This window comes from Cyanistes caeruleus, chromosome 6 (assembly GCF_971803275.1).
Source record: "Cyanistes caeruleus chromosome 6, bCyaCae1.hap1.1, whole genome shotgun sequence".
Taxonomy (NCBI): domain Eukaryota; kingdom Metazoa; phylum Chordata; class Aves; order Passeriformes; family Paridae; genus Cyanistes; species Cyanistes caeruleus.
In genome coordinates, this window is record NC_141706.1 from 32448693 (window position 1) to 32475347 (window position 26655).

Sequence of the window (26655 nt, forward strand, 5' to 3'; positions counted from 1 at the left end):
TTGGAGCGTGCAAGAGCGGACTGGCTCTGCCAGACTCTTTCTGGCCTCTGACTGATGATAGATAGGAAGAAGCAAGTGCTCAGTCTTGCATCATAAAACTGAAGTGATTATTTTAAATCAATCTTACTTGTATTGGTGTTTAATTCACTTGATGGAGGCAAAAAAAGTAACCTTGCAAACTGCAGTGGGTGTCACCTAAGTGCACTCCCCTGTGCCAGGGAGGCTGGTATCAAAGTAATTCTGCACAGAGGAAGAGAGGAGGAGTTGTCCAAGGAACGTCACTAGAGTAAAATCCTCCTTTTATATACAAGTCACTTCCTTCTGTGCTGGTGTCTGTGTGATAAACATATGTGATGCCTCTTCAGATCTTATTCAAAACATGCAGTGGTACCTTCTGGCGTATTTAATGGCCAGCTGTTTGCTCCATAGGCACACTTTACACTTCTTCTCAGAATCAAAGGAAAATGGCTCATAAATGTGAATCTACAGCACCTGAAACGCTCCTGAAAGGAGAGACCAAAAGATACTTCCAATGGACATGTGCATCTCTACCCCAAAAACAAAATATCTCCTGTAACTTCTGTCTTTATTACTTTATATCTGTGTTATATACTTAGGAACAAGCCCAGGTGGAGCAGTCACAGCCGAGAATCTCACTCTTGCAAAACTAGCTCTTTCCAGCTTCTGAAAGAATGTTCCCTGGAAATATTCCAGTATTAACATTTAAAGTAGGAATCTGTTTTCATTAAGAACATCTGCAAAACATCCTCTGTCAAAGGAAAGAGGATAGGCTATCCAGCTTACCTTCCCCAAGCTGTCCCAGCAGATATACACACACATTTACACCATCCCAGCTGTTTCACTGCCAATACCAGACTCCCTGACACTACATTCTTTTACCCACGCTGTTTTTAAGATCCATACGTGACACGGAACTTCACAATTACAAAAATTATTCCAAAGTCAGTGCATCTTACCCACTGAATGTTTCCTGATGTTCAGACTGTTTTCCTCATCTCAAAATAATGTCATCATTGCCATACCCAAAACATGTTCCTAAATAATTTTCCCTCTGCTGCTCATGACCACCAAGTTTTTAGCTGGCATTGTCTCCCTTAACCTCTACCTGCCCACATCACACAAGAAGGCTTTGGAATACACTATCTTTTGAAGACCTGGCATCTTTGTGGCAACCAAAAATTACAATCTTAACAGTTTCTCACTCATGCAGTGAATACATGATTGAATTAAGCACTGACTGCTCACAACACCCGTGACAGTAAGTCCTTGTCAGCACTGAGAAAATTTGATGGCTTATTCACCTGCTTAAAATAAAAAATAATGTATCTGCAGCTTGTTCCTCTGGACTTTTAGAAGTAGAAATGTGTCCCTAGGATTATGATTTCAAAAAGACTATGACTTCCAAGGTCATGTATCGTGTTTTTTGCATTTTTCATTAGTCCTTCCACAATTCGAGGACAATTTCAAAGGCAACCATAAAGCATGCAAATTCACGTCTAAAATTATCCAAAGTCTAAAAAGCCATATATTGCCTCTTTTTAGCAATCACATATCCACAGTAATAATTTTAAATTGCCAGAAAACATCATATACATACTACTTACACTCTCTCTTGGATTTTTGAAAATTATAGACTGTGTAACTGATGACAGAACATTCAACAGTCTCATTAAAGCAGGAGCAAGGAGCAAGGAGAGTAAAAAGGAAGATGTAATTTTCCTCTGCTTTTCATGCACTTCCAAGTGCAAATTTACATGCATCTATGTATTAATTAAGGCATCTATGTATTAATTAAGGCAAGGTGGAGAAAATATATCATTCTGATCTAAACTGGCCTGCTGCAAACACTAGTTTCCCCAACATGACATTCAGATAATTGCATATCTAACTGCAGTAGGTCGCAGGGAGGAATAACAGTTGTGTTCAATACCCCACAATTACCTCACTTTGTCACCTTCTGATAATCCAGGACTACAGAAATGTATGACTAATGGGGGACTTCATCTTATTGCAAGAGAAGAGTATCCTTGTACCAGCCTTGGGATGACAATGGGAGCGGTCATCATTTACACACCCTGAACATAACAAGTAGGGTAAATATTCAAAGCATATGCTAGAGGTGTTAAAAAATGATAGCCAGATGTCACATTAGAAAATAATTATTCAGTATTAACAAATTAAGCAATTTAACAAACAGTAGTGTCAGATATGTAGCTGGGGATTTTCCCTGGGTATTGCCTTTCACTTTGTTTTCCTTCTTTTTGTATAATTTTTCCACAAGCTACAAAATCTACAAAGACCTTATCGTGCCAGTCAAACAGGAGCATGGAGCTCAAGTCAAACTTCACTTACACAAAGGACTTGAACTCAGTAATCTCCACAGACAAGGTGTACCATGGATGACAAGTGTCACTTCCCTATCCCAAGGTGTTGGATTTCAGACTCTGAAAAATTAAACTTTGGCTTGGTAATTTTTGGCTTGACACTAATTTTAAGGAATTCTTCGGTATTAAAAAAACTAACAAAAACACCCCCACAACAGATATACAGAACATTTTCATTAATATGATTAATATGTTGGAATTTCTTTTCATGTTTCTATGTACCACACCTTCAAAACACCTGTTCTTCAAAACCCTACAGTATTCTTTCAGTCATTGGAGAGAGAGAGATAACACTAGGTGGGGGGTGGGAGGTTACATTTTTGCTTAAGACACTATTCTGATTATGACATATACGAAGGAGGGCTTCTGCTTTCAAAAGACTGTTGAGAAACCGCATTAAAACAACTCCACATGCCCTTGATATGTTTTGGAGAGATAAAATCTCGCTCCTCCTACTCACTCACATGAAGTAATTGGGCTGCTTTACCTTTCAAAAATCATCACTAAAGTGTTGGCCCATCTGTTAATATATGCAACCCTGCCTTCAGATTTGTTGCAACAGAATTTCAAATGCAATCCTAATCTCAAAAAGCAGTAGCTCAAAACCTTTATCTCTGCCCTTCCCTGTGCTCTGTAGGTCTGAGCATCCAACAGCACCTCTCTTTACATTTGCAAGAGTACTCAGAGTTTGCCTGACCTTTCCAGGTTCATTCAACACTCCAGGCACTCTTCAAGCAGCTATTTTGCTGCCCTAACCCCAACTGACCACGGGTGTGAGGAATACCAGCACCAGCCTGTGTCAGCTAATTACCCAATAATTAGGCAAGACACATAGCCCTGGACCTTTATAGGGAAATCTAGAGCCAATTTCAGTCTGAACCTCTGAATTCTCTGAATATCAGGAAGTCACCTCATATTACCAGCTAATTAAGGGGCTAACTTCATCTGCAGTCAGCCTGAGAGATATTTGAGCCCTAATAGAGAATGAGAAGATTCACAGCTAATTGTTTCCAGGATCATGACATTACATTCAGCAGAACTTGTGTGACAGGTCACAAATAGGTGTTTCCAAAAAAAAAAAAAAAGTTGCTGCTGACCTCCCTGAATCTTACACAGAACAATTGCATCAATGCTGAATCATTTTGAAAAACCCAGCTGATATGTCACTGAGCCTGAGCCTCAGCTCTCTCCTTAAAAAAATACCACCAGTAATAATGAATGTGTCTCCTTTGTTATTTCTTATTGATAGTTGGCAAGCCTCTCAAACAAATATCTTTTCCCCTGTCCTTTTATGCTGCCTTTCACTAACACATCACAGGCATTTCTAAAGGCATAAGATTCCAAAGTATCACTGTAATGTGAGCATCATCAATTGTCTTTTACAGAAGAAGCCTTTCTTTCCCCAAACAAGAAACAAAATGAGTCTCTTTTGGAGAAAACTCACATGCCATCAAGCCAAGACCATTAAGCTTGGCTCTCCTAGATAAAACATTGGTCTCATGCAGTGTTAGATGCCTGGAGAGCCAGATCCCAACACAAACACCAGCATCTGTCTGACTTAAGTCAAAATACTGAGCTGCTAAGCTAGACCGTTTAGGCAACCTAAGATTTTTCAGTGGCTTGCTAGATAGGCCCAGACTTCTGAAAACAGACTCCCTTTCCTCAGCTCATTCTAAGCCATCCTAATTTTCCAGATCAGCTGCCAAAAGCACACATCATCACCACACCTTGGGTGAGTAAAGCTGGAGGCCCAGCGCCAAGTGTTGCAACCACCAAAGACCAGTGGGTGGGAAACACCAGGCACACATTGAATTGCTTATATTCTTCATTCTTGCTGGAGCTCTAGTAATGAAACTTGGAAATCTTAAAAATACTTCAGAGATACTTTGAAAAAGAAAAGGACCACATTTTTAAACCCACATTTCATTATTTTTTTAAAATAAACTTATCAGCATAACTGAACTATCAGAGTGACCTCTTCCTTCTTTACTGGCAGAAAACTATTGCATTCAAACTGGTGACACATAACATCAAATTATCCTAACCAAGGGCAAAGAAAGAAGGTGAAAAACTGGCTTTCTGCATAAGAGGGCTAGTAAAACAAAGACCCATCAGTAAAGAAAAAGGGAAAGAAGGAAAAGGAAAAGGAAAGAGGAAAAGTTTTTTGTCTTGACCACTTTAGATCCATGAAAAGGAGATGTGAAGGTTACTGCCAACAGATTCCTCATATGAAGGGAGACTTGCTGGTTTGATACATACTGCAGCAAAACTTGATTCATACTGCTGGTGTTATCTCATCTTAAATGAACTGATGCACAGAAGAGGACTGTCTTAGAGGTAACAACATATAATGTTATCTCCTGAGTTATCGTTCCAGTCATCTGCACTCTTGAAAGCAGTTTCCTTCCATTTTTCATCTTCCACAATTGAAGTGACATCTTTTCTTTCACCTTTCCTCAAAGGTTATGAACAAAGCTCATTGTTCACTCAATATTTGACTTCTTGGTATCAAAAGCAAGAGTAACTCTTTCCCAGAACAACTCACTAGCTGAGCTGAGCCCATAGAACTTAATAAAACCCCCATACTTCAATGACTTCAACTACAAAATTCTTCTTTTTCATGATGATGCATGGCTACTTGGTATTTGAACAGTAGCTATTACTCTGCAAGTATATTTTTGCATACAACCAAAAGAAAATAAGATCTAAGAATGACCAGTTAAATATACTTTCTTAAGAAACTATTTTTCTAAGACAAGTATTAGAATCTCATGAGCTGTTATTTGGATGGCAGAGGGAATAAAACTGTAGCAGCAGCTACACACCGACCACCCCACAGCTGCAGAAGTCAAAGGAGTTGGTATCACAAATTCTCTTGCCATCACAAACATCTGTGAGCTTGCAGCAGGTGAACGTTTATTAGTCCAGTACCAAAACATTTGTGTGTCTCCTTCTGATGAGATTTTTCAAAACACACTTTAAGAGTGTTTACTTGAATTAGGCGATGAATAGTTTTTAAGCCGCTTCTTTCGTTCCACGGCAGTTCGCAAAGCCTGGAGGATGAAGTGTTTATTATTCAGGATGTTGTAGCTGCACAGGTTAAGCAGCTTGTTGAAATTCTCTTCGCTGTAGGTAAGCAGGCCGGTGCCATAGGGAGCAGCACAGTTGGACACATCCACTGCTCCCTGCTCCATCTCCTCGGGACTGCGCTCCACATCTGAAACGAGAACAAAGCACAGCAAAGGTACCGAGGGGGGAAACTACAGCCAGGCAATGCAAAGCACACAGTAACAGGTACAAGAAGATGAAGTATCTCCTGAAAGTGGTTCAATATTTAATTGCTGTATAGTAACTATGTCAGCTGCACTCCTAAAATCCACTAGTTCACTGCTTGGCTACAGTCCAGACTTGGCCTGTAGAAAAATTTTCCATGCAAAAAGCTTTCCTCTCTAAATTAAGGTTTTGCATCAGAATATTTCATTTTTTTAAGATTTGGAATTTTGAATATTTAATTTTTCAGTTGAGTTCTGAGATGACAGCTCCATATCTACCAACCTGGTAGAAAATTACACCAGAGGACTCCTGGATTGGGAATCCTCCCTCTCAGGTGGCTGGGATTTTAAGTACATGCAGCAGAATAAATAAGATAATGAACAGCATGAGGCCTTTTTCAATAAACTGGTTCATGGATTTTTGTTCCATTTTTGGGGAAAACTTCCCGGATCATAGAAAATTAGAAATTAAAAAAATTGGAGTTGATGCACATAAAAGTATTTGTAAACTGAAACTGAATTTGACAAGTAGGCTTTTTCCTAGTAAAACAAACATATCTTCTGTTGCTGAACTAAGGGAAACAATCTGGCAACTTTTCAAAAATTATAGGTATCAAAGCAGCTTGATACCCTGGCAAAGCCTTTGCTTCATAAAATATTTTCAGCACTTTCTATTCTCAATTTATTTCATGTAAAAAAAGTAATAGAGGAATTCTAACTTTGTTAACCAAGTAAACATTGTATCTCTTCGTGAGACTGTCAGGTGACAGCGTAAGCTACCAGTGGATATAGCTTAGTAGCTGTGTCCTCTTTATTATCAAAGTTACATGACCTGTTTCAAGGTGGTTTCCCTAAATGTACAGCTACTCATGCTTTTATTTTTAAACCTCTTCATCCCAACCCCTGATTAGCTGGCCAATACTATATGCATCACACCTGGACTGAGAATATAATAATTTAGCCAACTCAGAAGCTTGCCAGTGTCTTGTTTTGGAAGAGGAACAAATTAAATGCATCAATTGGATGAGACAATCTCAAAAAAATTATTACTGCTGTCAACTTACTCGGTGCCTTGTATTTTCGGAAGGTATCACACACCAGTGGAAAATAGGCTAAGATGGGTGCCTCTAAGCTGTCCTCAAACACATAGCACTCCTTCAGGTGTTCCCGGTCTTCCTGGCTCAGCTCTGTGCTGGGGAATGGGATCCCGTGCTCCAAACAGTACTCTGAGAACAGGTCCAGTGGCTGGCTCAACAGAGAGGAGAGATGCAACACAAAGAGAGCTTGAAGTAAGACCACCAAAACCCACAGTATTTTATTGTAACAGACAATCTGAGATGGATTCACGTGAATATGCACTATATATGTTTATAATGCACTATATATGTTTATAAACTACGCACTGGAACAAACATGCCATGTTAATTTTAATATATCTTGGGTAACAGAAATTTGGTTGATTTGCTAACGCTTTATATTTTTAAAGTAAGGTTATTGTTTACTGAAATTTATGTGACATTCAGGTCATTTTTATGATTTAGTGAGCACAGTAGAGGATTTGGATAAGGAAAATTTGATTACATGTGGCTTCTCAGATCAGAGGTTCTTAAATACTTGCATTCAGTGCATCTAACTATGTCTTCATGTCCTCTTACAAATAAATTACATTAATTTCAATCATATAAGCCCCTCAAGGTTTCTTAAAATGCAGAAATAAAACAACCCTGAGTAGAACTCATGCCAACACAAAGATCAAACATAAAAGCAAAACTTTTCATTAAAAAAAAATTAAAATTATGTATTGTGTATTAATTACATTGTAGAAGTTATTTAACTATTGAGGAACCAGGATGACAGATACATAGAATAGGACATGTTCTGTATGTCTGTGTTCATATGCCTGTCCCAAAAAGACACTGAAAGCAGCTGTGATAAAGGCAGTGACATTATGGTCACAGTTGTGAATAGTACCATTGATATTATCATTTAATTTAATAAAAACCAGACCATTTTCTGGAGGGAAAAAAAAAAAAGAGAGAGAGAGAAAGCTGTGGTGGTAATTCAGCTGCTGGAGTCACACAGATAAAGAATCACTGCTTCAAAACATCACCAGAGTCTGTGATCCTCCACTGTAATTTAAATGGAGAATGACATCCACTTTTCTCTCTGGCCTCAGAATGGGTGGGCAGCTGGTGTTGATGAAGAAAGCTGTATCTATCAGCTTGAGGTAGTCACTCATGTCATTCAGCTGGTTGGGAGAAGAATCCAGCACTGTGTCTGAAAGGCCAAAACTTTTGTGATTATTTACTGCAGGGTCAAGTCCATTTTTTTCCAAATTAGCATAAAAGAGAAGGAAGAAAAGACAGTTGATGTATATTCATCTTTGACACAAAGGCCACGGTTAAGTATTTGTCTTTGACATGATTTGGTATCTAGAGCTCAGCTCTGGGATCAGTAAGAGAGAGCAGTTCGGAGACTCAGCTTCATCCAAAGTGACAAATTGCTCTTCTTTTTCAACATTTTGAATTTGTTTATTTTTGCATTTGTGTAAATTTGTATATTTGTGTAAATTTGTGGCTATTTAACTTCCTCAGAACCTTCAAGTCACTCTTTGATGGCTTTTCCCAGGAAGATGAGAATTCAAGCAAAGCTGCTGTGCTTTCTCCAAGACAGGAACAAGACCAGGAGTAAATCATCAGTGGCTTGGCAAAACCCATTCCACAAACACATTATTCAAATAATATTAATCAAAATCTGCCTTTATGATAAAACTAATCAAATATTCATCCTCAGCAAGTATCAGCACTCATATCTCCCTCAAAGATATCACTAAAACAATTTCCAATTACCTTTCCACATACAAAAGCTCTCATTCTCCAAATATTTGTTATTTAGCTGCAAGCCCTTGAGGAAATTATGGTAAGTTGAAACCACTGGCCGCCCAGTCATCATTTCTCGAAGAGTTTTGGAAAGGCAACCTTTGGGAATGGATAAGCAGGTTGTCTGTTCATGAGGCTTCTTGGGCAGAGCAGGATGGTTCTCTGTAGGAAGAACAAGAAGAGGGTATGTGTCTGCATTTGGTCAGGGTGTTTCTCTGATAATAATAACACCCAAAGCACTGTGGTTCCCAGCCCCATCTGTGACCGAGTGCACACGTGGGCACGCAGAGTGTTCTGGGCAGTGGGTCTCAGTGTCACACCATCACCTTGTTCTTCCCTGCCTGGCCTCTCCCTCCCCAAAGGGCTCTGGCAACCCTCTCGTGACTGACAAAACTCCCCAGGGATGTTGCACACAGCAAGCAGCACAATGTTTTTTCCTGTTTTACAGCACAGCTGTTGGCCTCCTGCTTTTCCTTCATTCCCAAGGGATTGGTGTCCCATAAGCCAGAAATAGGACACAAAAACAAACCCTTTACCAAATGTCAGGTTTCACATTTCAGAGAGGTGTGACTGAAACGTAGATGCAAGAGAAAAGTAATCTAAAGAACTAACCAATGTCATGCTCAGTGTCTCGAGTCCATCTGTGCCAGAAGTGTTCTGAATGACCTGAGAGGTAGACAGCATCCATAAAACTCTGGGAAAATATATTGCTCCATGTGCCTTGAAAGTTTTAAAAAAAAAAAAAAAGGCATCATACTTAGTATTAGTTTGAATTTCTAGAGCACAGCTATGGCAACACACCTGAATCCACTCTCTGTTTCAGTTATGAAATACTATGAATTTTCCTATAAATACCAAATGCCACGCCATTCCACACAATGTCTGGCTTACAACCAGGCCATTTTCGAAACTTGGCTGTCTATAAAAGTCAGGCTGTGAGTTTAAATACTTCAGATGATCAGTTTGTGTCTGTGTGTGCATGCATGTGTTCTGTTTAGCTCATTCAGCAAGACATTCAGCAAATTAGTCACATTTATCTCAAAAATTAGTTTCTTCTTTCATCACTTTTGGCTGGTTCCTTTGAGATTGAAATTGCATCAGATACATTCTCTGGTGTGCTACTATTGCAGCTTGCAGAACACCTCTGTGTAGCCAGCTCTGAAGGTGATGTTTTCTTGAGACAGTGAATTACCTTCCAAGAAGCAGATGTGGGATTCTGGGATCTTCTTCATTCGGCGACCCATGAAGAACTCGCTGCCAAAATCCTCTGAACGAACAAAGGCCCCATATTTCAGGAGACCCACCTCGTAAGGTGTGAATTCCACCCACTCTGCAAATAAGGCATCAAACTGGGTTTACTGCAACCACCTGAACACGTGTAAAAATCAGCTTAGACAATCAGAAGCTGCAAGGAGCACAAGGCCTATAGCTGCACCGTGGTGGTGACAGACAGTTCAAACCACCATGTTTTGAAACAAGCAGATGCCCTTCAACATACATAATGCAAAAGCTAAATTCATCTCTTCTGCCAAAATCAATTCAGTTTGGGATTCAGGTCCATTTCTGCAATAAGAAGCAAGACCTGGGGCTCAAAGTCCACTGACTGATAAGGCCCTGCACACAATGTGGCATTCTGAGTTCCTCTGAGTAAGCTATGACACCACCTACCATTCGTTCTTAAGACTCTTTATAATCACTGCCTTGAGGTGACTCTGACCAAACCCTCTCCCCACACAGAAACCTCGGCTGGGTGCACTGGGACTGCAGCTGTGCCTAGGAGCAGGTGCCCAGGCTCAGTTGCAGGACTTCCTGCTTACTTTGGGCTGGAAACACTATGGGAATAGTGGCCAGGATCACTGACCAGGACACAGAGCCCTGCCCCTCCTCAGACCCCATTCTGGCCGCTGGCAGCTGACTCCTGCTCTCACCCCTTTCCACGTTTTCCTTTCTCTTCCCTTCCTTGCCCTCCTCCCCACTCTTCACAGCTCTCCTGGGCTAGTGCTGCCTCAGCAGAAAACCCAGCAGCTGAAAGGGGCTGTGGGGGCAGGTGGGGACAAGAGAGAAAAGAGCAGCAGTGGTGGCTCTCAAGGCTGCCAGAAAAAGGCATCTCCATCCCCACACTGAGCAGCATCAACAGCACAGGTGTCTCCCTTCCATACTGTTAGAATGCACGTTTTTCATCCAAACAAAAACCAGATGTGAAGATAGGGGAAAGGAAATTGTTTAAAAGATTTACTGGCCTGGACTTACAGTAAAAAGTTTTGGCATTCAATCAGCCTTAAAAGGAAATTCTTCAGAGTTATAAGAGGGTGTATGATAATCTGTACCTTTAAAATCCAAAGTGCTGAAGTCATCCTTGACATTGAGGGACAGGTATATGGGGAGTGGATTCTGCCCCTGATTTACTGCTAGCTGCTGATCCGAGAGTTTGTGAGCACTTTCCTGTTTGCAAAGAGCAAAATTCATTGTAAGAAGATGATGCTTGGACTAACTACAGTATCAAAGCATGAACTATCAATGAAGTATCTGCTAAACCTCAGCAGGTTTTGTTCCGTGTATTCTAGCTCTTTGGCCACACAAGTGTGTTGATGTGTTATCTGCCATGAGCCTTTGCCAAGGCATTGTGCTTGAGGGAGTTTTGGCAAGGGGGACAGTGCAAAAATGCAAGAAACATGTCTGTGCAGTCAATGGGATATGACTGGCTGTAAGGAAAGAAAGATATTTAGTCAGCCTGGATCGTTTCCTTCAATATAGCTTATGGGTATGCATTGCTATGCCTGAACTTAGCTCTGTCAGAGCCTTCTCTCCTCTGTATGTTACTAGAATGATCGCCTGACTCAAAATTAAAGATGGAAAATCAGTTTCCTTAATATCTTGAATTTTTACATGCTCAGACATCTCCTCTAGATGCTCATATTTTAGGGTTACTTTGTTACTTTTATTCTAAAAAGCCAAAGAATAAGTCCTTCAGGTGTTTTGAGAGCCTTTTCTCTAATTGAATCCATGACCTTAGGTATGAGAAGTTAGAAATCCTCTGAAATAAGAGGGAGAGAAAGAATATCAAGTACCTGATGATGTAGCATACAATCAATGAAGAGTCCCCATAAATCTGTAAAGGACACCTTGTGCCCCTCTTGCTTTCTCTCACAAAGCTTATTTTCATAGTATTTCATGTGATCCAAAGAGAAACAGTGCAGCTTGCTCTTGATCACGTGTTTCCTGATACCATCTACTGGCCCACTGAGATCCTTTTGTGACCAATTTGCATCTTCATATAACTTTGACATGGTCCTGGATAAAAGAAAGGTACTGTGGTTCATCACAGGGTACATGATAATTCCTTGGGCTTATAACACGTGTGTGGTTTTTTTTCAGGCTACACAAGGTTCTTGCCCTTCAACTTTTACTTGGAAGAGCATTTCAAAGCTGAGGTAGAATTTACACGGCATAACAATTTTTTAATTTTTTTTTTTTTGCTACACAAATACATTCAAAATCATCCTATCTTGTTTGTTTTTCAGAATCAAAAAAGTAATAAAGCAACACTGATAACTCAGGCTTTTGTTAGAATCACCCTTTGGTTGTCCAAGCCACACCTTCTGTCTGAGGCCAGTTCCCTCAGGTGGGTCATACCCTGTGTGAAACGTTAAGCTGGAGTTTAGCAGCGACTCTTGCTCTGGCAAGTGCAAGAGCCCCTCCTTGGGTGTGCAGCAGATGGGTCACCTCAGACTCCTGGCATTCCTAAGGGCAGGCTTGAGCCACCAGTTCCCTGGGCTCCAGTAGATTCCAGCCATCCCCTCTCATCCCCACCCCACTTGTTCTGTCTCTCATACTTTTAGAGCAGCCCTTCATAGGCAAAATGTTTTAAATCCCTCAACCCCTCCTAGTCTGTGCAAGGCAGTCACCACTGAGTGCATGAATGACACTCTGTGTTTTCTTAGGGCTGTTCTTTTAAGGTCTGCTTTTTGGAGAGGAGTAAAAGTCGACCCAAACAAATATTACAAAAGGAATTCTGAAGTATTGCATGCAACAACATAAGTTACAGGCACACCTTCCCAGCTTGTGCTCTTTTGTTTTTGTTTCTGTAAACACTTCAATGCAGTTACAAAAATACTGTAATCCTCACTAGATTTGTTCCTTGTAGGAGGACAGCACTGAGTGGTCCTGTGAAAGAAGTGCCAAAAGGAAGCCAAGTGCCAGCATCAACCTGAGTAAAGTCATCAGTAAAGCAAAGTTGTTCACCAGGCTATCACTTTGCTAACACAAATGGCAAGTACAAGCCCAGCTCTCCTTACCATGTGGTGGCAGATAAACCACTGATGTATGACACACAGTCCAGAACACCCAGCTGCTGGAGAGCCAGAAGACTGCCAAACATAGCTGTCATGGACCGCACTCCCCCTGCTGCAGTCACGACTGCCACCACTGGCACCTGCTCAACACACGAAGAAACACTCATCAAACACACACAGAGCCACTCATCATCGCCAGGTGAAACACAGGAATGACAGCCATGCAGAAAAATGTAACAGCAACACCTGATTCAGGTAGGTTTTGATTAATTCACCCTCTTCAATGCCTAGCTGAAGAGTGTTTGAGTTGTGTAAACTTTGGTGGAATTCAGTGTATGCTGAAAGCATTTTCCTCATCAGTGATGCTTTGGAAAGTCAGGAGATGAAAGTACAGTTCTTGTATATGAAATTATACTTTCAGATTTTCTCAATGTATTTAATTTTTCCTCAGTTTTTTCCCTCAACACACCTTTTAAAGCTCTGAGTACAACTAAGGTCAGAAGAGAAGCACAAAACCTGCCTGCATAACTTTCTTCTTCCTCTATCTGTATATACAACACTTGCTATTCTCCAGGGCAGGTAGTGCCCAGCTTTATAGATTTATTTTAACACCCTCTTTCTAACCCAGATTACCTCTACCTTCCCTGATATCAGTGCCACATGCAATTTAGTTTTACTTTCTTCAGAGATACATTAATCTTGTTATCCATCCTCCCTTTTCTGTATAGTAAAAACTGATACAACAAATATTCAGTTTTAGGAACATATGATGCCATTACCTTTAATCTTGTCTTCACTGTATTTTACCATCCACTTGTGGGTTTGGGTTTTTTTTTTATTAATTTAGCTCAAACTCCTTTTTATTCTCATTTAATAATAACAAGTCCTATTATATCTGTTATTTAATTTCATGAGCACTTTAACTTGGTTGAAAAATGCTGTCCTGCACACATCATAGAGGGTTGGGGGTGCTGGGAACTGAACAGAGCAGTGGAGGAAACACCCCACAGGCACATTGTCCCAGAGTCTTGCTCCAAGCACCACAGCCCCACAACAGATTATTGTCCTCCAGTAACAGAGTAGCTACCTCTGAGTTCAGGGATCCCCAGGGGAGGAGCAAGCTAGAGGTAACACCAAAAAACACTCAAGACAGATGCTACTGTACCGGTGTGCTATGGGAGAGTTGCAGCCTTCCCTGTGAGCCTTGTGGCAGCAGGGAAGAGGAGAAATGGCCTCAGCCTAAGCAATCAGATTTCACCAGGCTTGGTTACACACACCAGAATGCCAGCAAATATAGCCTTTGGGTGCCCCTGAGAGAGCACAGAGGTTGGCAGAGAATAAAGGAGCTATAACTGACCTCCTGACAGTTCCCCTTTCATCCTCTGAGCCAAAAACTTGGATATGGTCTTAGGCACAAGTGACAATCTGGCTACGCCATTTCGCCTATGTGGAGGAGCGATATGGGGAGTCATGCAAATACATCACATCCACCCTCTCAAAGCGGGTCATCTTACTTCAAGTTCCCAAGATGCTGTCCCACATACCTCATCCTCCTGCAGGTCTTCATCTAGATGAAGAACATTTTTCAGAGCAGCAGCAACCACCTTCTTCCTTTTACAGATGAAATCCTGCTCCTCCGCGCACAGATCAAACCCCAACCGCAAATCTAAATTCTCGCAACTAGAAAATATGAACAGTATTGTTATCTATAGGATAAACCTTTCAGCTGGAGACATTAACCAAAACCAACAGCAACAAACCAGTTTAAAGAAATTATACTTCCATATATATGAAAGTCCCCCTACAGAAATGAAAGCAGGTATATCCCATATATAGGATAGCCTATATCCTACATTTGTGCCTTCCTGTGGAGATTTTGGACCAGAATTATGTCCTGAACAATTACACACAACCATAAGGAATTTAAATAAATAAAATATTCTGCTTACTTAAAACAAGGAAACAAACTGGATTCAAGCTGTTTCACACTGAACTCTGGTATTTGGACACCCCTTCACATTTTCTTGCTATGTGTTTCCTGAAGCACAAAGAGGGCCTAAGCAGCTATTTAAACTTAACACACTGTAGTTAAAAGAACCCTAATACCAAGTTAGGCTTATGTCTACAGAGAATTTGTGCTCAATTTGAGTCAGAAGATGTCTCTTAAATTTATCCCTTCTGTACATTATCACAAATATCATGTCCCTGATTCATTCTATAACCTCTATTTTCACAGGGTTCCAGTTTCAGAGTTTTTTTTCAGGGGGAAACAAACAAACAAAAACCTCTCAGTCTCTTCTCTGAATATTTTTCAATAAAATCCTCTGATTTATCATTCACCTGCAACTAAGGCTTGCAATGGAGCTAACTCATCAACAGGGGGTAATGTTGCCCTTCAGAAAATCTCAGCAAGCCAGTCACTAAATTACTGTCCATGTGTTTCATTGAAAAATGACCTGTAGAGGTCATGTGGATGCATAAAGACAGAAGCTAGACACATTAGAAATCTGGTACACATAAATATGCACATATTATAGATAAAGGTTACAAGATAGAGAGATGTTTAGGTACCAAAATTATAAAGCATCAACATTAGGAAACACATTGTAATGGTTTATACTCCATAACTAGCCACCCCCTATCCTATTCTAAATTCTTACCAACCAATTTGAAAGCTTTAAAAGTGTTTTATTAATCATTCCCTATATTTTAGTCATCTTTATTTCCTGTTTTGAAATTAGCTGCTTTAAGATGTAGCTTCCTTTCATCTAACAATGATACTATGAAAGGAGATGGCCTAAGTAATCATTCAAAAGCAATAAAAGATTTACCTATTTTCCTCATTCACAGAGACCTCATAAGATTCCCCCTGAAAATGAAATGCACCATAAATGAAATAGAAAGGATGAAAACACTATAAATTTTAAATAGAACTAAAAATTTGTAAAAGCAGGTTTTACAGTATTAGCAATTATTCACAGATATAGTCTAACGATAAATTTTTGGTCTCTTCTCTGGCCTTCAGCACACAGTCATCATCCCACTTTTAAACTACTTTTAAAGCAGCCAGAAATTCTGGATATCCTATTTTCCCCCCAAAGCATAGCTAGATTTCTAAGTGTATGCAGAGCTAAGCCTACAAATAACTCCCTAATTCATTTTTAGTAATAAAATTATTATGTGACCAGATACCACAGTTTACCTTGTTGAAAAAATTCCAAATACTCTCAAAGGATACTCACTCTCATCACTGTCACTTTCTTTCCCAAGTCCAGAGAATGGAGAGGCACAGCCAGGGGACTACTTACATCCATTTCCCTCCTAGGCTGATTTAAAGAGGGGGAAAAATGTTATAAGGACAATACTATTTATAAAAGCTAGACACAGAAATACCAGACAAGGGTTAACTCATGATTCTTCTCCCAACATTTTGGTTAAGTGTTATCACCACCCATAAGCAAAACATACGCAACAGAAAAAACGCTCCTTTGGCAGGGTCATAAGCAGTCTGGGTTGACTGTGCTTGATGTAGTGGAACCTGGTGGTTTCACTGCTTCCTGGCCTGGAGTGAAGCCCTATGGAAATTTCTTGAGTTTCTTCATAGGATCCTTTCATTGTGAATGTGAAATCTCTCCCTAAGAACAAGAAGCAAAGCACAGAGAGATGTTAACTGCCCCCAGTCCTGAAATCAGCAAATAAACGTGCCCCAAGTGACATTTCAGCCTTAATGCTGCAGGCTTAAGTAAGGTTAATTTGGACCACAATGTTTTCCTCCCCCTGTGACCAGTGTGCAGCACCTGGCCCTTTGAGTTCCCCTGGACTGCAGGGAACTGACCAGAACTGACCAGCTCTCAAGTTTGCAGTACTCAGAGAACTGATCCCAAAAGCTGATGGCAGAGTGGGGGCTGACATCCCTGACTCCTCAAGGCCCAATCCACTGAGAAATGCAAAGACATCTGTTGTATTTCACCAGCCTTGAGGGGAATTTTTAGCAGGCACCTTTGTACATAATTCTTTGTATGAAAGCATGTGTGAATTGATTTGAATACCCCATATCAGGTAAAGTATAAATGTTACCATCCTACATTCATAATTAAGTTACTTATTGTTCTGCTTATAGTAAATCCCATTGAGTTGCTTTGTAAATGCTAAATTACAGGATGACTAAGTGCTGCTGAAACCTTTAGACAAATGATCAAGTTTGGCAAGAGGGCCCACTTGGAAACTCACAAATTCACTGTGAGGATCTTCACTCCTGGCTCCCTTTCCTTTGCCCTCTTTATCCTTTGGCATCCCTGGTTTCCACATAAATAATTCTAGATTGATTCTAATATGATTTTTCTTTGCATGTTTCATGCATCTAGTAATAGAGTGAACCCTGCCATCAAACTTTGTAGCATTTTTACAAATTTATGTTAAACCTACATTTGCTGATACCTTTGCCAGTGATCCTTTAAGTGACCTAAACCATCTGTGACACCCTGCCGAGTGACAGTGTGTGTGACACTTGTGGATGCCTCTAGCAGCATTCACATCCCTTGAGCTTTCACTCAAGTCTTTCTCCTCCTGAAAGTTGTGTCTCCCTTCTTTTACTTTGTGTTTTCACCAGAAAACAGAGGTAAAGGTATTTTGGTTCCATCATAGCTCAGTCGTGTTTGCAAATGTCCCAGCCACCTCCACAATTTCCCTTAAGCTACACAGTCACACCTTCTTCTGAGGATTCTCACTAATAGCAAGTAGGTAATTCAGGAAATACCCAAGCAGCCCTGATGCAAACAGAGACTAAAACAGACCAAATCTTATCTCAATTCAGCTGCATTTCCCATAGCACAAAGAGCAGTAACAAACAATTTAAATCAGCAACCTCACTTTTGTAAGAACTCTTCATTTTTGTTTCATTCACGTGTACTTCCAAACAAGAAACTTCACGAGACTGGAAGAGAGAAGCGATAAAACCACTGGTCACAGAAACAGTTCAGGATTCTCACTGAGGTTCTAGGGGTCCTGTAGAAACACAATGCTTGGCCATGGTGGTCTGGGGGTTTGAAGAATTTGTAGAAACTGAGTATCTTGTATAAATCTTGCAAGCAGTACCATGGTTAAGGAAGCCAAAATAACTGGGGATCTGTCATCACATTTAAATGCCATTCAGACCCCAACAATTAACACAAGAAATTTTTCTCTCTATCTTCCAACCACATCCTTCAGTTCTGACCTACCATAAGATTGACATATATTAAAAAAAATATAATAATTACCACTAGTACACCATTGGTAATTATCTTCTCAGATACTCCTGGTCTGAAAAGCAAAACCAAAAAGGTTTATTTAAAAGTGGGTATTTAAGCAATAAAATTTCAAAAGCAAATAGTTCTCTGAGCTCAGTTTTTCTAGCTGGCAAATACCATCAGCACTTCTGTCTTTCCCCTCTGTCTTTCAGCCTCTGCCAGATCATATCCCATGCCTTCCCAAGGATGCTCTTCTTTCTTATCTCTCCTGATGAGTATCATCTCTCCTTAGGCTGAATCACAAAATAAACACCCATTTTCAGCTTTAAACAGTAAGTGAGACTGTCACTCAAATTCAGGAGAGAAAAGCAGCAGTGAGGAGGATGCTGAGATGGGGTGTCTGATCACAGGTCTGTGGAGTCAGTTCCTCAATGCTGCATTACCACTCTCTAAAATGCAGTTTTCTGATGACAAATTACAACATTTAGGTTTTACTTACATGTTTTCCAGTAGGAATTCCACTTCTAGTTCTTCCTGATTCTGAAAATAGGACCTTTTTTTTAATTTATGAACGAAAAAATATTTTCCTCTGATACAACTCTGACAATTTGTTTATAACTCTCTTTCTATATTCCCACACCCTCTACATCATAATATGAATGGATACAGCCACCGTTTTCTGTGGCCACACTTTGATTTCACCTTTCCACTGCTCTACTGCTTGCAAACCAGCTGTCCCATCAAGAGAAAGAAAAGATTAAGTATCATAGAATAGGGAGCAAGGGTCCTATTATTAAATTATGAATTCATTCATTCATCAGAAGAGAGAAGACTGAAGCTGTGAAGGGGAATCAGGGAAAGAGCTCAGGAGAGATAAAACAAAAGGAAAGGAGACAGCAAAAGTATAAGAATTAAACAGCAACAGAATAGCATCATGATAGCTGCATCTAACACATATAACACAGAAGCAGGTGGTTCTGCTTGCTAATTTCTCCCAAAGTCTCTAATTTTGTGAGAATTACAGTGTCTGCAAGTTTGTAACAGAAGGCTGAAGCATAGATTTTAGAAAGCAGTCACCTTACACCGATGCAAGACAGACCATAGCAAATACCTGACTGTGCCCAGACTGTAAAATCCAAGGTAACTGATGGCCTGTTACAACTTTGTCCAAAGAACAGCAGAAACAAGGTTCAGAAGAAGGTGGCTCATAGCATCTGCCTAATTGTGCTTGCCTTATGCTCCCATCCTTCTTGTGCCAATTTACACTCACACATGTTATGTTTCTATTAAGTCCCACTCAAATATTTGTGGGTGAAAAACCCAGAGCACAGCAATGGAAATACTTGTTAGGCCACAGAGAGCAAGAGGCACAGCAAAGTCACCCTGCTGCTCTGGCATTACCCATGTGACCAGCTCAGCTCTCCTTCTGAGATACCTTGGTAGATGGAAGAAATCATTATGGGCAGAGGTGGCACTACAGCCTTGTTATTAAGAATGCTTGTTGCATTACTAAGTCACTTTCAAAAAAATAAAATAACCCAAAGTCCTCTAAATATTCATATACACACCATAATCTGTGATACCTCTTGGGTGTCGGATCCATCAGGAACCAAAGAAGGCCAGCTTGACCAGGATGTTCCCTGAGACAGCTCACCTGCTCTGACCTCCACCACTTCCACCTTGCTAATGGGCTAAGACAGCTCTGCACACGCCTCAGAGCAAACTCAGGGCTTGAATCACACCTGGAATTATCTCTGTCACATGAGGCTTTTTCTGAGGAAGGCTGAACAGGCTTAGTAAGCAGTCCTCAGCAAGGATTGGTCTTCTAAAAGATGACCACTTCTAAAAGAGCAATTAATAAACACTCTCCAAAGCAATAGCAATATAAAACACAGACAAGAGTGCTTTCCAAAGAGCCTGGCTGACACAATGGATTAGAAATAAACGGAGCACAACAGTTCCTGGGAACCGTAAGCTGAAGCCCTTGGCAGTAGTGTGAAAAAGCCCTGAAGTTGTTACTACACCCACCAAACAGAGAAGGTGTTACATTGTGCAGAAAGTAATCTGAGTACATCTTCTGCCCTCTTTGAAGATGAATGTGATTTCTCCACCTTTCCTCTCAGCAACTTCATCTACTCAGTGTTTCATAAGATACTCTTTATGTCCCCTTTAATACAACCAAACACAATATTTTTTGAGACACATGCAGCAAATAAAACTATCAGGTCATACACTCACTTAGAAGAAAAAATAAAGTGCTGATGATATTCTCATTCATCAAGGCCTGCCCCTTCTATGCTGGCTCAGCCCCTTTAAAATAAATTTTTGACCCTGTAATAAAGGAGCATAAGCAGACTTGCTGAGACTTTTTTTCTTAAAGTTGTTTAGTAGAGGAGGAAAAAACTGTAAGAGATTATTACAAGAATTAAATGCTTCATTTAGCAAGCACAATATCTGAAAGAACTGCCCAAAATCTCAGGAGAAGCTGAGAGGAGATAGCCCTAGTGAGCTCCTGGCCAAAGGGTAAGGGCAACTGCCTGGAAAGGGGGACAGGTTTGTTCCCATCCCTGCTCTGTCCATCTCTTACAACAACGAGACACCCTAACCATCAGCTTCTTCAGTTTTGACTCTTTTTCTCACTGATTTTTCAAAATACATTTTTGAAATTAGAAAAAAAAACCCAACTAATTAGGAACACAAAAAGTATTTCGCATCTTATTCCAGTCACAACAAGGGAGGTTTGTGACCCCTCTCCTAAAACCCACCAAGCATTCAACCTTTTTAGTAACATCCTTTTTAATAAAGTCTTTGTGTGTGAGAACCAATTTAATGTTCAATAGAGATAGTAACTTGAGACAAACTTCTAATCAAGAGTATTATTTTCTCTAGCCACTCACCTCTGGATTCAACTCAAAATTCAGGCGAGCTTTTTCTCCAGGCTGGATTTTAGCCACATCAAAGCGAACAGTCATAAGACAGTCATCTGGTGTAAAAGTATCCTCATCACAGACTGTCAGCTCCAGGATGTTCTGAGGAGACAGGCAGAGAAGGATGTAAATAACATTAATTTACAAAAAACAATAATTCTGGGACTACTGAGCCCAAAAGGAGTGTTCAGCAGAGCCAGCATTCAGCCTCGCGTTCACGTGGGCAGACTCCTGTGACAGCACGGAGCTCTGCTCACAGCCCAGGTGGCTCAGACAGCAGAGTCAGGAACTAACCCTAGAAGAGGTAAATCATCAGATTTGGCAACCAAAAAGAGACCCAAAAGAAGAGCAAACATAAGTGATAAATATGACAGTAATATGCACCAGACAGAGCAGAGGTTACATACACTATTCCTCAGATCGTTTGTGGATTCAAAATTACTACCTTGAGAAATTCTGGCATTTCATCAGAAAGTAATAACAAAGGGGAAATTCTCAGCCCTTTAAAATGGAAGTTAAAGCACACTACCAAACTTCTAACAGGACTTGAATTACAGCAATTCCCCTAGTAGCTCCTCAGGGCTCAGGCCACCCTTAGAAGCATGAGAAACTGATCCAGTTTGGACTTTGTATCACTTTCACTCTGCTCACCTATTTCTGCTAACTCTGTAAACACTTTAACAGTTTTTTTACAACTGTTCTGGGACACAGAGAAGCATTCAGTGTTATTCCAGATATTCCACAACCTTCCAGTCTTAAACTACTTCTTTCAGTCAGGTTAGCTGGGTTCAAGATCCGTGTGAGCCTCAAGCCTCTCAAAAAGAGTCTGCCCACAGCAGGTGAAGATGCCCCCTTTAGAAAGCCCCTGCTCACTGTCACAGATCTCACCTTTACTTCACTCTGTAGGATGAAGTGGAAAGTTTCATTCCAGATGGGATTTCTGCAGTTGTGTACAGTTCTTGTCCGGGCTTCCTGACATGAAGCTGTTGGCAGCCACAGCTTGACATAACAATCAGTTTGGCTCCCTGTGTTAACAACAAGTTGCATAATTAGTACAGGAGTACTTTGTTATTATTTCATTTGTCCAGTCAGGGAAAGAAAAGATTAACCTCTGAGGAGTCCTAAATATTTCATTAGGCCCAAAGGAAAATGTTCTGGGTTTAGTGTTATTTAACTTTTCTATTTAGATTCACATCAGTTTCAAACCACGTCAATTTTAAACCACTAATTCTATATGATAACAAAAGCCAAAGTATTTTATTTCAACAGTTTTGAACTAAGCACTCTCTAGTGATTTTTTTAACTCCTATTTTCAAATATTTGCCAGTTTCCAAAAAACTCATATACAATGTCTCTTCTTGAAATGACACCTTTTAAAATTAAATTTAAATTTTAGTTTGAGGGATTTTCAACTATTTGCAATGCACAAGTCATCTACTCCGACAGAACAATGAAGACACAAACACAGCAACATCCAAAGCAACTTCTGGTTTCTCCTGTATCTTTCACAAAGATGTTCCTTTCAAAAGGGAATTGGGCAACCTGGAAAAAGAGGCACTGAAGAGTTAGGAGAAAGGGAAATACCACAGATCAGCTGATAAAGGGAAGAACAACTTCTCCAATACAGAATTTCTAGTCTATTTCCTTTCTGGCTTTAAGTGTTTTCTAAATTATTTTGAATTTAAATGAAAATGTAAATAAATACAAGTTCTTCACCTAAACCCCCCTGAAATACTATTGTAATCTAAGCAACAGGTGTACAAGGGCATTAAAACCAGGTGACAGTAGTTTTCTTGCTAAGCTGTAAATACTCCATCAGTGATACTTACACAGATCTGCTTTGCGGAGATTTCTCATGCCTACAATTCTTACAGAAAGCCAGCGCAACTGGGGCACTTCTGGCTGCAGAACAGTGAGAAAGATACCTTAATTATTAACAATTAACTCAGATATAAATAACATATCTTATCTTATAGGACCACAAAGGCCATTCTGTCATTATAACGCAGTGCATTTAATTTTAACTATTTGAGACATTTTCTGAGAAGAAATACTTTCTTGTGATTTGACTTTGAGTAAAGAGAACCTGTCGTTCATAGCTAGGGTCTACATTAATCAAAATGAAACCTCATTAACACAGCAAGCAGAACTGATGCATGTATATAAACCAGGTTTTTTTTTAAAGAACCAGAACTGAAAAAAGCAGGAATCACTAAAGCTATAAATAATGTAAGAAAATGGGAAGCTGAGAACACAAAGTAAAATTTGCAGTATGTTAGATTACATCATTAAACACAAATAAGCAAGAAAAGCTATAATTGTATGTAAATGCACATACCGAAAAAAAAGGCTTAAAAGCACAAACAGGTGATTCAGAATGTCTTGCCTTAATCAGGACAAACCCAGGCTGGCCTGACTGATCTACCAAGGAGAAGCCCAGCAATATTGACAACCTGTAGTGTAGGGTTCTAAAGGGGAATAGCTTGAAGGCTCCACAATTCTCTCAAGTTTTCTGTTCTCCCTCCACTCCCTGTCACAGCTAAACACAACCCTACACTTGGTTACAGGAAAAACAAGGCAGTATTGAACAACATCAAGAGTAAAATACAACATGCAAAAGAAATAGCTCCATTATTTAAATTAAAAGCAGCACTTAAATCTCCAAAGAATCATGATTTCTGGGGAACTGCCTGCTTAGGACCTCCTTGTGTACCTCTTATTTTGATACACCCTGTCCTGACAGAAGCAGACTAAACATCTAGAAAGCAATAAGCCATCAAGCCAAATGTTATTTATAGCCTACTGGAAAGATTCTCAACTCAACACTTTTCTCTGAGAAAGTGTTGTTTGAACAAAACCAGAAGGTCTGAAAGCTCATCAATCTCAGCGTAATTTTTGGCAGCAGTGTTTCTGCCGATGGAGAATGAAAGAAGTACATGATCCAAATTGCTGAAAGCTCAACATTTCATCCCAAACACAAAGGATTAATTTTTCATCCTCAGCTTTAGGATGAGGGACCATCCTAACCATATCCATGAGTTTGAAGAAAACTTATTAATGAGATGGCTTAAGTACTAAGCAACTATACTGACACAAATTATTATTCCATAGTGCTAGCAGTTAGTGAATTCACTGGTCTCCCAGATGTAAGAAAGAGTTAGCTTCATACTTTTGTGCTGAGTACAGCTAGGGAACAGACTGAGAAAACTCAGATGTGGAAAAATATAGGATACCATTTTCATTTTTCAAGTTACTAAATATCTTTTCAATCAACCATTAAACAGAATAATTTTTAATATATCTAGTATGTACCATATTCAGCACTTTCCAAAACAAATTCATCTTCATAAAAATCAGTGTCCAGAAAAGTGTCAAACATGGGAGTAAGCCATTTTATTTGCTGATCTGCCTCCATAAAGTAAAGGAAAAACAATTTAAGGACTAAGGCTTGGGTATTATGAGGTATGACTATCATCATATAATCATACCACAGTAAACCAAGACTAAAATCCAGCTCTCCCAGTTCCTTGCCTAGCATTTAAACCACAAGGTCATCATCTTCCCAACCCCTAAGTCACAGTGAATGCTTTGCACTCTAGACAGCACACTCAGAGAAGAAGCAAATATTCCCTTAACTGTCAATAAATATCACCTCACACAAAAACAGTTAAGCTTGGTGAGAGTCTGGAAAGGCTGACAGAAGATTGCAGGTAACAGCCACCCTTTACGCCCTGCAGCTCCTTGCAATCCAGAAGCTGCCTTCTGTACAGTACCTCATTTTCAGCACTGTATGGTCTCTCATGATTCCTCCTCCTGATTCCAATCTTCCTGTGCGGGTTTGCCCGGATGAACCGATCCTGGGGACAAAGAGCCAAAAGAGGGGCCAGTGATGAAACCCAACAGTCAGTAATTTTCAGCTCCTACTCAGATTCACTGTGGCAGGAGACCCTAGCATTTCTCCCATCTCTCCTCTTCATGATGGGATATATCCATCTCACCAGGACCATCTACCTACCTGTTGCTTTTACTGACAAATCTGCCTGCTGTAGATGCATTGACATTTAAGGATCAAAATTCCCCAAGCATTTGCTTTTGATGAATCTCCAAGACAGTCAAACAGATTCTCCTGCCCCACTGCTGATTTTCTCTTACCAAAGGTGAATAGGCTGATGATCCCATCAGTATCTTTGTTTCATAAAAGGCACCACTATAAGGCTCCAGTCTGTGTTTCCCCCAGCTGGTAGGTGCTCCTGGACCACGATATTTTCCAACCAGCTGTGGCCAAGAAGAAGAGTTGTATAGATTGACTCATGGCTCCACCTCCCACTGATTTCAAAAGCACAAATGATGTACTTGTTCTGCGCCACATAAAGATATGCTTTTTTTTTTTTTTTTTTCTTTTTTAACACCACAGTGATTTAGGGGAAAAAGGAGATGGGTCAAGCATTTTATCACAGGTTAATCCCAGAGTAAAGCCATTATCCACCACCATAAGGTCTGAATAACTACACACAGAGGGATCTCCTGGGGCAGTTCCAGTGCCCACCAGCTTCTCCAGTCAGATGCACAACAGCAAGGATTTTTCACCACGTTAGTTACAAATTACTGTCATGAAGTGGAGGCTGGATCTCACAGGCACTTAAAGAAAACACCTTGTAGCTTTTCTTCTCTCTTGTTTGGTTGCATAGAGGATGTTAAGGGGTCAGCAGAGCCAGCAGGAGCTTTTGCTATTGAAATGTTTTCTAGCTGAAGTGCTGCTTTCAATTAAATTGTGTTAGAATCTCATAAGCTTTAACAAAAATAACTACACATCATTTTTTCAAAAGTTTTTAAATATCCCTGTTAAAATTGTCAAGTCTAATCTCTAATAATTAATCTAATAATAATCTCTAATAATTTTCCATTATTTTTCAGTAACAGCACTCACACATAAAAACAAAAGACCTAGTACTACTACAAAAACAGCACAGAAGCCACCTATTGCATTAAACATTATTAAAATCACTAAAAATAGGTGTTATTCAATAGTAAGAAATTGCAGTTGAAATAAGAGGTTTTTTTAAACTCTGTTTTTTAGAATTCTCAAATTTCTAAGAATGAAAAATCTCTGTAAAAGGATTCAGTAGGACTTCTTGGGAAAAAATAAAAATCTGATTTTTCAACCATTTCTAATGAAAGTTTTTGAGTATTCAAACTGTCCTATAAAGAGCTACCTTAGATGAGACCTACCTTATATAAAGTTTCAAATTATTATTAGTCTTGCCTTTCAATAGATTCAAGCATTTAATGAATATTTCTGCTTTATGCTGTACTGCCACTTATGCAAAAAAAGCCTGACGACTTCCCACCTAAAGTTTTTTTGTTGGGTTGTTTTATAGTGGAACTGGTATTACAATAGAGAATTATTTCATTTTGTTTATAAAATAACATTTTCGCAGTAACGCTCTGAACTGAAATGAGATTCAGCTCACAGGGTTACAAGAGGCGGAACCCCAGCCACTTCACTCAGGCTCTGAAATCATTTCATGTCCCAGTTTGATGACTGGATTCTCCTTGTTCTTGAGGGACAAAACTTAGCCGTGCACTTAGATAACATGCCATGCTCCCCACTTTATTCGCACCCTTTCCAGAACGTCCACATTAGGGCCTTTT

The 26655-nt window shown here is 39.9% G+C and overlaps 1 protein-coding gene across 1 annotated transcript; it reads right to left on the reverse strand.

Annotated features, from left to right (window-relative positions):
* Positions 1 to 472: 472 nt before the first annotated feature.
* Positions 473 to 25272, reverse strand: LOC111930230 (cytosolic phospholipase A2 epsilon-like). The gene is made up of 21 exons (XM_086891760.1): positions 25156 to 25272; positions 24777 to 24860; positions 22833 to 22905; positions 21892 to 22028; positions 20974 to 21105; positions 18576 to 18616; positions 18107 to 18149; positions 17718 to 17781; positions 16317 to 16483; positions 16091 to 16174; positions 15680 to 15717; positions 14393 to 14528; positions 12852 to 12988; positions 11625 to 11847; positions 10884 to 10998; positions 9749 to 9886; positions 9169 to 9276; positions 8527 to 8718; positions 7788 to 7954; positions 6742 to 6922; positions 473 to 5622 (listed from the first exon to the last, which is right to left on the reverse strand). The coding sequence occupies exons 1-21, from the start codon at positions 25180 to 25182 to the stop codon at positions 5384 to 5386; spliced, it is 2526 nt and encodes an 841-aa protein (XP_086747886.1). The 5' UTR covers positions 25183 to 25272; the 3' UTR covers positions 473 to 5383.
* Positions 25273 to 26655: the final 1383 nt, after the last annotated feature.